At 38.5% G+C, this 18,559-nt stretch overlaps 1 protein-coding gene across 14 annotated transcripts in view; it reads right to left on the bottom strand.

The window, feature by feature from the left end:
• The window catches only part of RBMS3 (RNA binding motif single stranded interacting protein 3), a 700,434-nt gene that overhangs the window by 340,851 nt on the left and 341,024 nt on the right, over window positions 1-18,559 (bottom strand). For 11 of the 14 annotated variants that reach the window (XR_014883963.1, XM_085226398.1, XM_085226391.1 and 8 more), the window contains one exon: window positions 7,190-7,359. Coding sequence is in view for 13 of the 14 variants with exons in the window: in XM_085226398.1 (XP_085082524.1) it covers window positions 7,190-7,359 (170 nt within the window). In the remaining variant the exon portion in view is untranslated. The remainder of the gene's footprint in view (window positions 1-7,189; window positions 7,360-18,559) is intronic. The other 3 variants (XM_085226389.1, XM_085226393.1, XM_085226401.1) reach the window with 1 other exon arrangement.

Raw genomic sequence — 18,559 nt, 5'->3', positions numbered from 1 at the left:
AAGGTCCTTCAAGAGAGCAATACCCACGTTACAAAACCAGACATTTGACTGAGAGACGTGCACTGTGCACAGCCTATCTGTCCTGAGGATAGTTTCTAGCTATGAGTATTTTCAGGTTCCTAAACACTTACACCAGTGAGAGGAAGAAGGCCAGCCTCACGGATGGCTCATGCCATGGTTGACTAGCTGTACACAAAATATGCTGGAGAAATGGCAAGAGAAGGAAGACAAGGAAAGACTAGAAACATATATTTTCAGAACAAGTCAGGGGCAATCATTAAGTGTGTTTGCCCTCAACACCCTTCCTACACACTACGCAAAACAAGTGGCTGTTGCAATCATACCCTTCACACAAATACATTGAAGGCTAAATATTTATGTTAAGAACACTCAGGATTGTGCGTGTGTTTTTTTTCTCAAAGACTTTAATTAAAATTCATCAGAAGAAATGTTTTCAGCAGCAATGTCTAAAAATGCTGTCTCCTCCCATATCTTCCATTAAATCAGGTTCACCCAGCTTGAAAGGAGATGAGAAACTCTCCCTGACACTCTGTCACACTCCAGTGAAAAGACGGGCACATTCAAAACAGCTAAGAGTGCAGGTGCTCATTTATTACTTTACGCAGATTATTTTTCTGCCTTTCTTCCTGACAATGAGAACGTTTACATCCCAGATGGAGCTCTCTGTAAGTGCTGTGGGCATGTGCTGACCTAGAGTTTTTGTTTTCCCTGATGAAAGAGGAGAGGTAAGAAAAGGATTGGTTCCCTGCCTGCTGGGGCAATTTTAATGTTTGTTTTTAAACAATAGAAGACATTTACAGATGACTGTAATGAGGAATGAATATACAAATAATTTTTAAATCATAATAGGTAAAAGAAAACACACCTGTGCACATCCATGTCTGTACATACATACACTCTAAGAAGATGTATTACATATATAATGAGTATAAAACTGCAAAACAACTCAGACAAAATTCAAATTCACTTAAATACACCCTTCTGAAGCCAAAGAGGAACTCCAGAATGATATTTTACAGCATTAATAAGGTCCGTTACTATGAAGATGTCTTCAGTGCAATAAGCAACGAATCACATCCATGGCATTGTGTTCTTTTTCTCCTTTTGTCATTTTGACTTAGAATATTAACTTGAAATTCATTTTTCTTCCCTCTCCCATCTACTTTAACCTTCTTTTAGGAAAGTCTTATGAACAAAGAACTTGTGAATAATACAGACATCTCCAAAACAACCTATCCATGTATTTCAGTCTGACCTGAATAAGCAAATTAAAATGAGAGGAACAAACACATGCAGAACCCTCATAGCTTTGACTCATCCTATTTAGTCCAGCAGGGCACCTAAGCTCTATTTGGTCCAGTGATACCCCTGTTCTGGGACTGTCCTGTCCCAACTCTACTTGGAATAAAAAAAAAAAAAAAAAAAAGATATTTTTATTGTTGTTGTTTTGGGTGTCTTTTTCTTTTCTGTCCTTTAATATAAGTGTTTCTTTGCTTCCCATGAAGCCTGATCCGTTGAGCAGACTTTCACAGTTACTGCAGAACCATTCAGTTATCTTATAACCAGAATACTGAACCAAAATATCCATCAAGATTTAAGCAGGAACAGTGCGATGTCCCCCAGTTCCTATATGAGCTAATACCACTGGGTGAGCACTCTCACACCTTTTCAGTCTCTGCAATGTCATGGAGCAATGGTGCCGAGTACTGCCTATTACAGGAGAGATGTTGATTTGTTTGATTTAGTACTGAAGCCACAGCATACCCTGCTTTAACATACACAGTGTTACAGAACCTTCTGTTACCCCGACAAAATGACAACTCAAAGCAGAAACAGGCAAATACTCTACTATCAGGCATCACAGATAGCTTGGCTTTGCCTATACCAAGGCCAGGACAAGAACATTCATTTACACTGGATAAAAATTCCTAGATTTACTTAAGGAATTCTTCTAGTTTTTTTGGTTTTGAACTTGTTAAGGAAATTTTAACCATAATAAAATTTATTTTCAGCATAACTCAAAGCAGTGTTTTCTAATTAGCATTCTAATGTGAGAAGGAAAAGGGAGGAAAGGAAGAAACGATGTTTTCTTTACCTTTTCATATAAGACAAACTTTTTGTTACTTTCACAAAAGAGGATAAGAATAGCCAGGAATTTCAAACTCTAGCTGATTTAACAGGTGGCAGAACTGGCCATTGTGAACTTGCTATAAAACTTGCACTAACTGGAAATTTGTTGAAGCTATTAACAAGAGACGCTGTCCTGAAAGGCACCTTGAACACCCTTTGAAACCTCCACCAATTCTCTGTGGGGCAAAAGAACTGTACAGAGTTCATTTCAAAAACAGTCCAAGAATTAAGTAATGTGTGTATTGTCAATTAATAACCTCAGTTACATTATCCCTGGTGCTAGCTCTTTAGCAGAATCCAAACAGCAGTGATTGGAATATTTATTCAAAGGTTCCACGGGGACAACAAGGACAATCAGAGTGGATGAAAGGCTAACATCTCACATACGATGACTTGTCAAGGAGACAAATAATGATAACCTTGGTATGAATTTCCCATACCTAGAATGCTATATATATGTGAGAAACTGGTTCATCTTCCACAAAAGTCAGCTTGATCCACACACTTTCTGATCTTTATGTTTGGCTACTTTTTTCCCTTTGTTGATTTAATTAAGTCCTCTTATTATCCCTGGATCATAAGCAAAGTCCAAATTTGTTGAAGGGCAATGAGATAGTTAACCCAAACAAGAAGAGTAATGGAATAGGAACTGAAGATTAGAGAGGGTACGTTACTGGTGCAGATGGGGAGAAATAGCTCAGGACAATAAAAATATATATATATAGGTAGGTTTAAACTATCAGACATCAGAAGTTTGATATAGATTTCTCTTAGACCATAAACTTGGCATGAAAAATTCATGAGTGACTCAAGACCGACAGGGATTTTCTTTTCAATACATGCCAATGTCTTAATAGTGTGTAATGCACAAGGATTTTTTTGGTCATATGTTACTGTTTTTTAAGGCAACTTTTCTTGTCAGAAATTTGTGTTGGTTTTGGTGCAGGAGGGGAAGGAAACAAAAGCATAATCTCTTTTCCCAAATTCCCATTCTGTTTTCCAAAAATAACTTTATCTTTTTAAGAGATTTTTAGTCTGTCTTCTTCAGCACACACATGTAAGAAAAGACTGACAGAAACACCAAAATCCTCTGAGAGAAACTGCAAGTTTGTAAAATGAAAAATGTTTCAAATTAAAAAAAGTTCAATGAGTTTTCCCTTCTCCACTAGGACATACTTAGTAAGAAAGTGATGTGTCTACTACCCAAGTGGGGGACTAAGCCATCTGTGTATGTTTTCAAGAGAAACTGGAACTCTTCTGGATGAAATAAAATACAGTGCATGACAATATGAGTGACAAGTCATATGAATGCTTCAAAAGAGAATCACTTACATTTTTTTAGTACTGAGACACATGGCATGTTTTTCTGCCTATAATCTGTAATTTTTTATCTTATGGTTGATTGTCTTTCCTTTTGACAAAAACAATATTTTAACTGGAAAGATTTGGCTGAGATAGATCATACCATTACAACAGTAGAGACTGCGCACCTCAGAGTAATAAGTGTGAATAACGTAGTATTTACTATTTTTTTCATGGTATATTTAAAACCAAATTTTTAGACTAACCAGTTCTGATGATCAGTATGATCAGGGATGGGCATTCACCTTCTTTTGATAAAACTCATGAAAGGTTAAGAGTGGCCAAGGTCCATTTGTGGAAATCTGCTTACTCTGCTTTTATGAGAATCCAGAAAAAAAAGATATTTACATAAAAGAAGAGCATATTCTCAATAAATATTTCTATCAACTCTTTTTCATTATAACCTTTGACAGCACAATTGTATAAAGTTCCAAAAGACAGTGCAACCTAACAGCTCTCTGTTGTAAAAGAGAATTTGATACAACTTTGCTGAATACATGTTAAACCAGATACTGAGGATTTCAACCAAACAAAATAGAAAACCTTCCGGTAGCAATTTTTATTATTATTTACTCAGTTACTGTACAGCCTATGATGACTTGTTTTCCTTTAGTTTTATGAACAGTTTGACAGATTACTGTGACAAGGTTACTCTTAAATTGATAAAAGGTTTGATAGTGTCTGAACATTTGTCAGAAATGTCTGCTATCATGTGTAATGGACTCTGCACTTCAAGCATTAATGGTACTCCAGTCTGCAGTTTTCTGTCCTATATTCTATATACACCACCTAAACACACACAGCAGAAATACAGAAATGCACACAGGATCCACCAAGACAGCCCTGCACTTTATCAAACAACTCTGATGAAACAGTTTCTCTTCCATAACCACCCGGAAAACAGCAATGAAATAAAAAAATGCTACACGTCACATGGAGGGTGGCCCTCTTGCTGAAATAAACCTGGAAATGGGATACGCTATGATAAATGTACATAGCCACAAGCATTTCCAGCATTCCCTGTACTTCTGAGACAGAAATATTGTGTTTTTAGAACATCATTCCTCAGACCTGCCAAATGTCAGACACTGCAACTGACAGTTGTACTGCTGGCAGCACTGTCACATGCTGCAGCAGAGGACATGGATTCAGACGGGCTCACAAAGCGCTGGCAGCCAGCCCTAGGGGAGCCCAGGCTACATCCTGGGCATAAACAGGTTTGGTGAACACCTTCCTGAAAAATAGCTCTCCACAAATCCTGCACTGCAAATAATACTGTGATTCACAGATTGAAATTCAAGTTCTCACCTCATATCTTGTAACAAATTAGATCATTACATCTATGCAGGAAGCCCACAAACCAGCACCTTCAGCTGTTTTGGGAATACCTGTTCAGCATCTTTCATTTGTGTGATGAGACCCCAGTTACACAAGAAAGCTGTTTAGGAGGCAACCACTTCTAAAGACACAAATGTATATCTTAGATTACTATTTTACTATATTACTTATACAACTGCAGGTTGCTGTTGTATGTACTGCACTTTTTGTTCTTTGTTTTTATATTTATGAGTTAAGAAAGCAGGGATCTAGACTTTTATCCATCTCTACTATATAACCATCTGCAAAGGTAAAGAAAATATCTTGCCATCTACTACTTTGAGAGTATACATGTTATCATGACAAATTCTTGTATTTTCACATTTAATTTTTCCTTCATTGTCTTTCCCTCTTGCTTTGATAAATACTTCAAAACAACTATCTAGTTTGTCCTTAAATCCTTCAGCCACAGGATAGAAAAATCAGCAAAATAAACGTCAGCATTTTTCTTACAGCACATCTGTTCACACAGGAACTCCACGATAGCAAGACAAAGCTCTCTAATCACAGACCAGATTAAGTTTAGTGAAGCACATTAAAATTTTGCCACAGTGCAGTGCCAAAAGGAAGTTCTCGGATAGTTGATGTGCCTTTCCCATGCAGACAAGAGGTACAAATACATTCTCTGAACTGGGTTCAAGTAACCCACAGCTGCCTTGTGCCTCACATCTTGACTGCAGCACCAAATATCACTGCTGTGAGGCACCTGCAGGAATAGTTAGCTCATTCCTGCTCAGCTTAAAGTATTTGTCTGAGCTTGGAAAGGGTCAGACTGCAATAAGTCATCCAGCAAATTTGCGTTCTGAACATGAACAGAGCTACAGTCAGTTTATACCTGCTGAGGATCTGGCCCTTAAGCTGGGGTTACAGTGGCTGTCACAAGTGAGAAGTGTCAATGAACACTGTTCGCATAAATGTCAGGAAGGTACATCCACAATTGAACTTGCATCCAATATGAAATATCCCCAGCACCCTGCTCCTGTGAGCGTTCTAGTTGTAGTGACTTCTCAAGGACAAGGTCACAGAGAAGGCTCCCAAGCTAACCCTACTCTGCTGAAGTTCAGATCTCACTTCAATAAGACTTCTACTTCCAGCCCAGGTCAGTTGTATATTCATAAGGCATATTTAGGGGGATTCTCTGGCACGTCTGGTGAGAACCAGGAAGAGCAACAAGACAAAGTATATAACATCCCATTACATTCTTAGTCTTATTCCAAATTTTAAAACAACAGCAATTTGGGTTCATGTCAGTAGCTAAGCTGCAGGCTGCTCCTTACTTTACCAACATCCATTTGTTGGTCTCTATTGAAAATGCTGATTTGCAATGAAAAAAAAATATCAAAAAGGCTGTTGTCTTTTGGAAGAAATTATTCTATGACAAAACACTTCACTCCTGTATCACAGAGAAGGGAGATTTTTTTTTTTTTAATGGCTTGATGTTATTCTGACACACACACAAAAAAGTGTTATTCTAAATTCTACCCAGGGTATCGCTGTTTGGAATCTCAAACTGGATTATCTCCCTCCCACTTAATCAATAATAATTAAGACATTGGAAATCGAATCAGGTTCTTATGTCTACCTTTATTACTCACTAGTCACTCAAGTAAGGAGGGTTAACCAGGTGCAGTGTTTTCGGAAACTGTTCTGTTGATGATGCACAAGGAGCACAAAGCTCCTTTCTGCTGCCTCTCCAGTGATAAAACACAATAAAATGGATATTTATCAATAGAATTTGCAAATATGACTCTGCAGATAAACAGAGGGGAAGAAGGTGCTACTTTCTACATCATCAGTTCTCAGTGGAACTGCAGTTAATTAGATGTTTACTTCAAGGCCACCTTTCATGGGTTTCATATTTGTCAATCTACGAGACCAGCAATGTGTGACACAGCCCTCAAAAGATGTGATAAATGAGTTGAGGTGGGAACACCCATGTTTTGTCATTCCTGAGCTTATGATTCACAGATTATTGTAACCATAAAATCTGTCATTAGGGAGTTTATTTGTCATGCAAGTCTTCAAGTCCTTTTTTTTTTTTTTTTTCCTTCTAAATTTTACATAGGAAATAAACCAGATAAGCATAAGTCAGTGTGACGGTCCTCATCTCTCTATTCCCCAAAACTCATTACCAGAAAGTTTTCAGGGCATTAATGAGCTGTTTAAACTCTATGAATAATGGTTAACCTTCAAGTGCCGGAAGCTTCTGACATCTTTCAGAGGACATAACTACTATGAACTGAAAGACCAGCTATGATATTTTCCTGCCCAAAGAAGCAAGTATTTTAATGGCACTTACGGCTGGCACAGCTTGATAAGGTCCTGGTCAGTGGTGCCGGGTGGAAGGCCTCGAATGTACAGGTTCGTTTTACTCAATTGCTCTCCACTGCTGTTGTTGCTGCTGTTGTTGCTGCTGTTTGTGCTGGGGCTGGGAGGAGCCATGGGGTGGGGAGCTGGTGCATAGGACTGCTGGAAAGAAGAGAAAAGAGGCTGTTACTGGAAAATAAGAGCTGTATACTTGTGTGCTTCGCCCCGGTAGCTATGAACAAAAGACATTCTCCTCCTGTCCTCCCTGACCATGTCTAGTCAGTCATTCCCTCACAGAAAGGAGACAGGATGTGGTGTCTAGGTTTGGTTACAAGGTGCATTATTTTACTCTCCGCTTTACTAGAATTAAAGCTGCTAGATTATGAGGCTATTTTATCTAGATCTCAAAGTAAGTCTCTGAAACGATGGATACTCAGGAGTAATTAGCATTACAGAAAGAAGTTTAATGCAATCTGCTTTAAGAATATTCCAAGATAAAAATAAGAATATCCAGCCAAATTTATGAGAGCTGATACCAGAAGCATAATAATCTTATCCAGACAAGAGGAGCATCCAGTACACAGACAGGCAAGTGGAAAGGGGTTTGGTAGCCTGAGAGAGGAAGAAACAAAGTAGCCTGGAAACATTCTGTCATAACGAATATCTTTCAAAACAGAAAACAGGATTTGGAAAAGTAGGATAGAACAGCACCTCCCACTCTTGGGAACTTACCCACTTCTGAGCAACCACAAACCACACACAACCACCAAGAAGCATCGCTTCAGAAGGGAAGTATTCTCAAATGGAAAACAATATGATCACCTAAATCCCTGAAAAACACATGCTATGAAAGAAGACGCAATCTCACATTGTAAAAATTACCTAAGCATCCCCAACCTGGGGCAACACACTGGATTTCAGCTGCTGCAACTATTCCTGGCTCAGCACATTTGCTTGCAACAGAGTGGCTGGCAGGACAAGAACGTGTCCTGACCCTGTTGTGACCTATGTGGAAAAGCAAAGGAGAAAGTCTGGGGAGCTCGGGGATGCTGTGGGAAAGAGCTCATTTCCACAAGAGGATCAATGTAATTTGCTAACATGGTTGCAGCTGCAGGTAAATGCTGGGCCAATGCCAACTTAACCATGATGGCCAAGTAAAGGCAAAACATATGCAATTTTCATTATAGCAGCAATGACATTTTTAGTGACTTTTGCTGTGCTAGTTCTGTATTTAGATCTTGAAGAAAAAAAATATGGAAGACTGGGAGTTATTCTGATCACGGTAATCAACAGTTCCTTTCATTTCAGTGGTCATACTTTAGTGCTTATAATTATGCACATTAAAAAAAAAAAAATCAGAACTCTGACTGGATAGATACTTTTAAATTAGGAGCTTTAGCCTATTTCAAACAAGTCCCTTTTACTTAGAGGAGCCCCAAAAAGTCAAAGAACTTAAAGGGAGCATCAGTGATGGGTGAAGCTCAAAGGCTTTGATGAAATACATGAAACACCATGCATGCAGTGATGCCTTTCCTCCTGCCTTCTCCTTCCTCCTTCCCAGTTTCTCTCATTTAAACCATGACAGTGGGAACTCATCAGGTGTCAGGACATCAGAATTTCTCTACAATTCAGTCTGGTTGTAATGCAGCTCAAACAGGACTCACTAAAAGGAAAAATCAGCTTAATAGACAGTGGGATCACCAAACTAGCAAGTAATGACATTCACTCTGATCCCCAGGAAAAAGAAAGGGCAACGTGCTTCCTTCTCCCAGAATCTGTAAGATACTTTTGCTGACAATCAAAAACACTTAGTACATACAGATCATATTTCCCTGCACACACACGGTACCACTGGGTAATCCTCAATCAGCCAAGCTTCAATGTCATTCCCAGGAACAGATTCACGCAGCAGACCCAGCACCAGCATGGGGAGCTGCCTGGCTGCATGTAGTGCTGAGGGCACAGCTGGATCAAACCTCAGACAGCGCTAACACCCACCCAATGCATAAACGATGTGTCTTAAGGCATCCCGGCAGAAAGCACGTTTCAATCTCAGAACACTCTGGGGCTGCTGCAGAGGTAAATGAGGACATCCTGCATCACAGCACCAGTACGGGAAACATTTCATAATAATTTTGCACATTTTGAGCACTGATAATTTAAAAAAAGGTAACATTCTCACGGCTTCATCCTCATGCTCCCAGGTTGAACACTGAACATACGTAAATAACGTAAGGATACAAAGCCAAAATTTTCTGCAAGCCAATAAAATCCTGTGTGCTTAAATTATTAATTGTTATTATTATATATGTGTTTGAGAAGGATAATGATTAAATGGCCTATTCTCGCACCAACCTAATAAGCAAAAAAAAAAAAAAAAAAAAAAAAAGACAAGTAGAAATATACCTTTGGAATATAAAGAACAGTTTTCACTCTATTATAAGATCTTTATCCTCATGCAGAGGAAAGCACTAGGGGCCTAATTCTAATTTAAGCTTAAGCCATTTTATCCCCCTCAGCCAACTGAATGGGGACCTAGAAGTGAACTTGAATTGCATTTACACTGATTTTTTTGAGGCCACAGCTGCAGGAAGAAAAAAAAAAATAGAAGAAAAAAAAGTTGTCAGGATACCCAGAGAACTAGGCCATGGGATAGCAGGTCTCTCATGCAGGAGCTGCTTGGATTGTAGGGACGGACAGACGGATGGACACACACACGCACACACACACACACACACACACACACATACACACATACACACATACACACACTCAGGGTGACCCAAGCACTCAGAGATACCCTAAAGGGTACTACACCATGCCATCTGCAGAAAGACAACAAAACAGCCTGCACTGGGGCTGATGACGTCTTCTGGCTGGTTGCCAGGCTAAAAGCTTAAGGTCAGAAGAAAGCTTTGGATTCTCATTTCCTGAGTCGAGAAGCATATGACTGATGGCATGTAAAAAAGTATGTAATTCACCTCCAAATGAGCAAAGGGTCTTTTCGTTAATCTCCACATAATATCTGAACTGAAAGAAATGAATGGCAACCTGATGATGATCCCAGATAGGGAACGCTTGCCGCAGGATTCCAAATGGTGCCAAAGGGGGACTGTCTGGGGAGCCGTGCACACCTGCTGGAAGCAAACTCAGATCACCTCCTCCCATCAACTCACTCCACGGCTGAGGCAATGCAGTTAAACCATCTGCCACAAGAACCCAGCTTTCCACACTGTCTCCAAACACCTTGCCACCAACTGCAGCCACCTGGGAAAGGCATTTTTCCAATGCAGTTGAGAGCGCTGGACCTGCAGCACTTGGAAGAAATAATTATACAAAAATCTACATGTTTTACTTCAAAAGGGAACTGGAATTCAAAGACTGCTTGGCCGTTAATTTTTCAAGTAACCATCTCATTTTTCAATTCTCATGCTTCATTATTCAGTGGGGAGTTGGAGGGAATGAACTGGTTTGTAGATCATTCCGAGCGGCTTATTAATTTAGCATGGCTGGCTAATAGCATTTGTTTTCATCTTTGAAAAATGAATGAATTTTTTTTTCATTATTTAAAAGTAAGAAATTAATGTACTTAATTCCCACCCAGCCTCAGAAAAACACCCTTACACTTACATCTGAATACCAAGCCCTCAGAAACAACGTGCCTCATACAAACACTCACAGCTAAGTGTGAATAATGAGATACCTTGGTCCTTCTTACTCAATAACCCAGAAATGCTGAACCAGAAGCCTGCTTAGTTTCAAAATGAACAACACTTCTCCTTCCAACATCCAACCTCCTTACGCAAGAATGGTATTTATCTTCCCATGGCAACCACAGCACTCATATAGTTTTTCACTTGCTGCAAGTTTAGTCTAAAGCGTTTTTCTTCCAAAGCAATATACTCTTTAAAAAGACAAATTTTAAATATTTTTCAAATACAGTTTCTTCTGGATGGGAATCACAGGCCTCAGATGCCAAGTTGTAGAGTCTGCTTTATTAGCAGCAGCTGGCTCCTTGGCAGGCTTCTGAGGTGGTTGGGCTTGTGGTTTTGGAGTGGCCTTACAGCCTAGGACACAGCTGGACAGCTATGCTAATGGACTGGCCAATTGTTTGTATTCACCTTTGGCTATCCCAGATTTGTACTCTTTTATCCACTTGAAAGTAAACTCTTGGAAAGATTCCCCAGTAACACTGATACATTGACTTTTCCTATCAAAGTACATATTTTATATATAAAAAAAAATACAATTACGACGCATGGTTCTCCATAAAAGCATGTGCTATTTAACCAATTGTGAACACACACAATCCATTTCACTCTCATCTGAGTGTTTTCCAGCTGCTGGCTTCATCTCATTTAAAGTCCAATTGCTACACAATTCCCTTAGCTACTGAATGGAAGATAAAATAAGGCAAAGTAAATACAAATAAATTGTGCAAATATCACTTTACAGCTCACACTAGGAAAATGATCTTTTGTTAACACTCTATTGTAGAAAGGAGTAATTTCTGAGAGCTGGAGGGTTCTTCCAGGCCAATTATAGCAATGATGAGAGGATACTACCAACTCGTAGGGCTGTTTATGGGATTTTGTAGGTGATAGAATGACAAATATCAAACTAAGCCAAAGATATTCATAGCTGAAGAAAATGTAGGACAAATATGACAGGAAAAAAATGAGATAAAAAACACAGCAACTCTTCCATCTTGGGTTGGCATCCTCAGTGAGGAATGGCACCACAAGTAAAACAAATTTCTTTTCCATAGCCAAGTGGAATAGAAAAGCAAACAAGAGATGAAGAATGGAACTGGCAACACCAAAACCTTGTGCTTTTCAGAAAGTCTGGAGTCAGAGGAGCTCAAGTCATTGTGTTTTTTTCTTGACTTTGTATGGCCTTGTTGGGTCTTACAAAGTCCATTTATAACTGATGTCTAACTTCTACATCCAGCAAGGGCCTGAAAGACAGAGCTCTTCTTGGATGCTTCCTTAACATTTTTAGATCTTTCCCCAGACATCACCAACAGATGTATTTGTATGCACACTTTCTAACTTCTCTGCACAGTCAGAAAGTTTCATGGACTGTTTCTTCAGAAGCAACAACTCACCCTTTGGCAGCTTTTTCCAACAGTAATGGAATGGCATATGAAAATATATGTAAACTCAAAAAATGAAGGAAGACAAAAGCTTAAAAGTCTTTTCCAAATGTCCTTTCAACTGAGAAGACCAGAACACACATCAAGAAGCTTTTGGTTTGCCTCAATCACTTCCAATGCTTTTAAATGTGATTTGCTGGAATGTTGAGTCAGAGATGCTGGATCGTATTTGCTGCGCTACCATCCTATCACACCAGCATCACTCCAAGCCAACCACTTAGATTCCTTATGTCTTATGTTTACTAATCTGTAATGATTCTTCCTTACCTTGACATGGCTTATATAATGCACTGTGATAGCTGACTGAAAGACTACTGAGAACTGCAATATTACTTAAAAATGGGGAAAATATTGTAAAATTGTAACTTAACAGTAGAAATTATGCTCAGCCCTTTTGTAGACAAAAATGATTTATGCATACAATTGATTTCATTATCCTGTACCTAAACTGAATGAGTGAAATCATTTTAAAGCCTAAGAAAAATAAAATGGCAAAATACCAATTGAATTAGCTTTCTCATTAAAGATACTTATTACAAAAAAAAAAAAAAAGCACCCACAAAGAATTATTGAAAAATAATGCTCTCTTCTCATGCTTCTTGCATACACTGAACGTTTCTTTTTCATTCTGTTCCAAACAATATCTTTAGCCCACAGGAAAAAAGGTATCATTATGTTTGACTTACCTTTTCTTTTCCCACAGTAAAAAAAAAAAAAAAAAAATTACTTGTGAAAAATGACAATCATGAGAAAAGAAAAAAAATCAGTCCTGTAACAGGTACAATAGTAAAGTATGAGTAAAACTGGGATTTGATGGGTCAGTAAAGTGCTTTCTGAGATCTTTGTTTCACACACAAAGCTGTTGAAATTAGTAGTCTAAATACTCCTGAGGCTTGCAATTCCCTCGAAGCTAGCAAAAGCACTGGAACTCCACAAAGCACAAACAGGCAGAATTTAGCTCAGTCTTCTCCATTCTCCCAGTCACAACTGCTACTTTACAGCATTTTATTAACAGGTAGACAATAAATAGGAAAGAAAACCCCAAGGGAAGAGAGAGTTTCTTATTGAACAATACCTGAAAAGTATGTTTCATTTTATATAATTCTGCATTCAATAAAGGTATACAAATGCATTAAAACCAAGTAAACAACAACAACATGAACATCAATTCACTCTTCTTTGCTATCATCAATAGCACAGAGTTTATCAACTGTTAGCCAGGGTGATATACACCAGAAGCCTGACAATTTTTTCTCACTGACAGCAATCTCTTATGTTTTCATGACTCAAGAGCCAAATGAAATACGTCAATCTGCATATTCCCCAGCTTCCCACTGCTATCTAATGGGAAATCTCAAAAACAAATTTGTCAGCTGGGAAGTGGCTAATACTGAAGGGTGATGAAGTATTAAGAATCAAGTGGATTAGAGTACACGCCATTAGGACAAACTACTGGTCATCTTGCCTAAGGACAAGCAGGCTTCAGTCAAGCGCAAGGCACTGGAAGGGCACAGAGATGCAGAGCATTGAATGCAAACTGAGAAGGCTCTGACCTCCACTGCTCCTGGGTTTTGGTCACTGAAAAAACATGGCTGCAAAGGCACCAAAATCGCCCCTTCACCCTCTTCGCTATTCCAGCAATTAAATTACTCATCTCATAAGTGATCTTCTGTTCACCCTGCACTGCCTGAGGCTCTAAATAAAACTATGGCAGCTTCCTGAATTTAGGGCCTCTCACATCGAGGCAGGAGGATACAATCTAGTCCTTAATACTAAAAAGCCAAAGGCTAGGAATAAAGCTGTGTCACCAAAAAAAAATATTTTCCGCCCTGGAAAGTAACCTCCCCAGTCTTTTCCCCTCCCACTTATTTTGTGGCAGAAGCCCTGGTGACAGACCATTCCTGGGCATTATTTATCTTCCAGCAAGGAAGGAGAGCACTTCCTTTAGATAAAGTATTTTGGCAGGTTGGCAAACTCGTAAACAATAACCTATATTCTTTGACATAAATTAGTGTTATTGCTTCATTATCCAATCCATTCATATTTTATCGATGTACTGAGACAAAATGTGAACAGAATCTAGATCTTGAAAGTACTAAATCTGGGCAATCTGGACTATAAAACATTGTAATTCTCCCAACAAGAATATTTTAGAGCACAGATCACAATATGACAGCAATTACTGCCTGTAATACAACAACTTTGTGGTGAAAAAAATGGAGAAAAAAATAACAACTTGAAGTAAGCAGAAATTATTACTTATGTTTACATCTCCAAACATTTTGAGGGCTACAATGATGAGTTTTCAGTTCATTTGAAGTTTAAGAATAAAAAGGCGGATCAAAAGCCCAGTTATTTAACTTACCAAACATTTGCAGAAACAAATGGGGTTTTGGCTCTGAAAAGCTAAATTTACTCTCTGAGTATTTGTTTACATGTGGCAGACTAAAAGTACCTTGTAAATTAGAAGTAGGAGGCACACGCTGCATTGTATTGCATCTCTGCACCCAGTACACATATACCACAGCATCAGTGCTGATATGAGAACCGGAGTGCAATAAAAGACCATGTCATAAAACTGAACTTAAAGCATAGAACAGAAACAGTGCATCTGATATAATTCCTTTCTTCTCCACACGAGAGCTTGGTGAGCAGAGATCAGAAGCTGATGTCTTTTTATTTGGACTTTTGCTATGTGAAAACAAAAACATTTTTTATCCCCAAATCTGACCCACGTTTACTTGGTTTATCTTTTCTACATAATTAAGTAGAAAATCTGCCACTGTTAACACAAGCATTGGCAAAGGAAAAACCAGAGGGAGGCAGAGCTCTCCAGGAAGAGCCCCCATAACCTCCCCACAATGTTCCTGTAGATGTGCAGAGGGCACATCTCCTCTCCCCAGGCAGTGTTACAAAAAGATGAACTGTGCCTCTCCTCCTGTGGCCACAGGACACACAATCCACAGAACACAGTGTGATACCATTGGTACAGAATTTGGGGCATTCCACAATAGCTGGATCTCGTGTTTTCCTTGGGGTCCCTTGGGATATGGCAATGTTCTAATTTCAGGCCAAAGGCCTGAGGATGCCCACAGAAACTCTGAGCCATCACAAGCCACATTTCCGCTTCCAGTGAGAACTCCTTTAAAAATATGGTAACAAACAGTTCTTAGAAGTGCCGTGCAAGTTATCATAGATGATACCTAACTCTTTGCAAAGAGAGGAGTAGTGAGAAACAATCTCATGAGACAGATGCCTGTAAATGTCATTTAAAGAACAGTGAGAAAGCCCTCTGACAGTAAGCTGATACAGCTAGAAGACTCTAGATGACAGCAGCAAGGATTTAGGCATCAGCATGAGTGAGCATCTGACCAGACACTTGTGAGAACCCTGAGGGCAGCAGGGCTGAAACCTCAGAGAGCCCAGGAGGTGAGAGCAGCTGCATGTGGTGTTACCGCAAGAAGCATCAGAGTCTTAAACTCCATATCAGGAACGCCTCTATCCCATTCTAGGTAATTCCTTACATCCTGAAAACAAGTTGTCTGTGATATAGGCTGAGATTTACAATGAAGTCACAATTACTCTAGATACAAAACTGTCTGGGCCCATATAACAACTGAGATGAAGCAGTGGCTTTCAAATTTGTAGAGAACTCAGTGATGAGGTGGGGATGAAGCTGAATATCTTCACCAGGACTAGGACAGTTTTCAGCATCACACTATCAACATCCCAGGAAGGCACAAAATACTTGGTACCATGAGAGTAACCAAGATTTGCCATGATAAATTTAAACACTTGCTTTTTCAGCTACTATCACTAACTGCTTAAACTTGTATGCCAAAGAAGTTGAATGCATATGAACATTCTGCATTGTTACTGAAGACCTCTGTTCTACAAAAAAAATCTCCATTTTCTCCAGAATTCATCCATCAGGCATCTGAGGTAGCGTAGGAAACGCTATTTAATTGTCTTTGATTTAATAAGCATCTACTGTAATTTACATTCAAATTTATTTCCAGACACCAATCACATCCACTTGAGACAAAATTTATGAAATAAACCAAATAATTAATGCAAAAACAGAGAACCTCTTCATTCTATTTATGGAATTTTCAAAATTACACTATTTATTTACAGTCTATTCTAACTTCTTCCTTAAAATTCAACTTTCTATAAATGATGCTACTTTTGAGGATTAAATTATTCAGGCATGCTGTGAATATGGAAAAAAAAAAAAAAAAAAAAAAAAAAACAGTTGACTTTCTTTTTTAAATCTACTAAAAAATATTTCTATATTTTTGTGTCCATTCATATGTTCATTAGGAAATCACAAATAACTTAGACTAAGTAAAGACTGAGTTCTAAAGCCAATGGGCACTCGTGATGCATACCACAGACTAAGGCAAAAGTTCACACTCCTCCTCCATCTTATGTGCTCCTCTGTACGACTAGATTTCACAGCAGGTATTTTCCTAGAATGCACCTTATTGTCATGACTGAAGGTCCTGAGAATGTCAGGATTACTAAATGGTAGAGTCACTGAAAGATTTCTTGACAACTTGTGATATTTTTACATCTGGTTTTGCTACAATTTAAATAAAAATCAACTTCTTTTGAAAAGTAAAAATCAAACCTGAGTGTCCAGTTTGTTTCAGAAACAACAAATCTGTAAATAGGTGTAAGCTTCCTCTGTTGATTATACATATGAAAGATTCATCATTTTTTACACTGTAATCCAGCATTATTCAAGCATTTTCCATTCTGATTTCCACTACTTTCTTTAATACTGCAGTTTAGTTTCATTAGTCATAACAGTCACCTATTTCTGCTTTTTAGGACCTCTCAGAACAGGAGAAAAAAGATCTAGATTTACTATGCTGTAAATAGTCAACCTCTCCCCATTCCTTCAACAACAGATTGTACTTCGGTGCTCGTCCAAAGTTTCAAATGTCATTTGACTCATACACTCAGAAAGGTTGACTCAAAATGTCCATACAAAACTGACTTGCCCATTGGTAAGTCTACTGTTTTTTTCTGGATACCCTTAGAATGGCTCATAACCTGTGCAGAAATTTAATTTCATCATGACAACTATCTTCTCTCAGCTCCCTAAAATCATAATTATTTTCTGCTAAATGTTTGGGCGATAATGAGCCAAGTACCTTGCTAAAATACAGAGACCAGCTCAAGACATTTTGCCCAAACTAATTTGAGCTTTGTGCAGCGTGCTTCTTTCATGCTATATGTAACATTACTAAGGAACTGAACTTGTGTGTGAGCTCAGAAGTTAAGAACCCTGCATTGTGGGGATTCAGCCTCTTTGTGTAAAAAAATCCATCACAGCAAAAGGGACGGAACACCTCCCCTACGAGGACAGGCTGAGAGAGCTGGGGCTGTTCAGCTTGGAGAAGAGACTTGAGAGCAGCCTTTCAGTATCTAAAGGGGGGCTGTAAAAAAGAAGGGGACAGTCTCTTTAGCAGGGTTTGTTGTGATAGGACAAGGGGAAATGGTTTCAAGCTAAAAGAGGGGAGATTTAGATTGGATATAAGGAAGAAATTTTTTACATTAAGAGTGATGAGGCACTGGCATAGGTTGCACAGAGATGTGGTGGATGCCCTGTCCCTGGAGACATTCAAGGTCAGGCTGGATGGAGCTCTGAGCAACTTGATATAGCTGTAGGTGTCCCTGTTCATTGCAGGGGGTTGGACTAGGTGACCTTTAAACGTTCTTTCCAACTCAAACCATTCTATGATTAATTGAGATAATGAGGCACACTTCTTGCAAGTAATATAAAACCTGGGTAGCAAGATGCATATGTTAAAATGCCTGATACAACTAGAAATGGGGAAAAAAATTGAAATTAGGAAAAACAAACCTACATATTCATCTGTATTTATTATATTTCTCATCCAAATTACATATTTTTTAATAAATGAAAACTTAAATTTCCTTCTAAACTGAAACATTGGCTCCAATTGCGTCTGTTAGCTTGCTGGCTTTTTGACCTTTTAATATTCTTCATTCACACATGATTTATTTTTTTAAGTCTGTATTTTCTTGCTGGAAATAATATGTGTTTGAAGTTGTTTCAAATGTTAAATTGGGATAAGTAAAATTAAAAAGAAAGTCTCCTTAATATATTTCTTTAATAAATTGAACCAAGCTTCAGAAAAGAAGCTTGAAAAATATTAGCATGTGACAATACTG

This window comes from Meleagris gallopavo, chromosome 6 (genome assembly GCF_905368555.1).
Source record: "Meleagris gallopavo chromosome 6, MGAL_WU_HG_1.1, whole genome shotgun sequence".
NCBI classification, from domain to species: Eukaryota; Metazoa; Chordata; class Aves; order Galliformes; family Phasianidae; genus Meleagris; species Meleagris gallopavo.
Note: the sequence above shows the minus strand (reverse complement) of the source record. Positions and strands in the feature narration are given on the sequence as shown.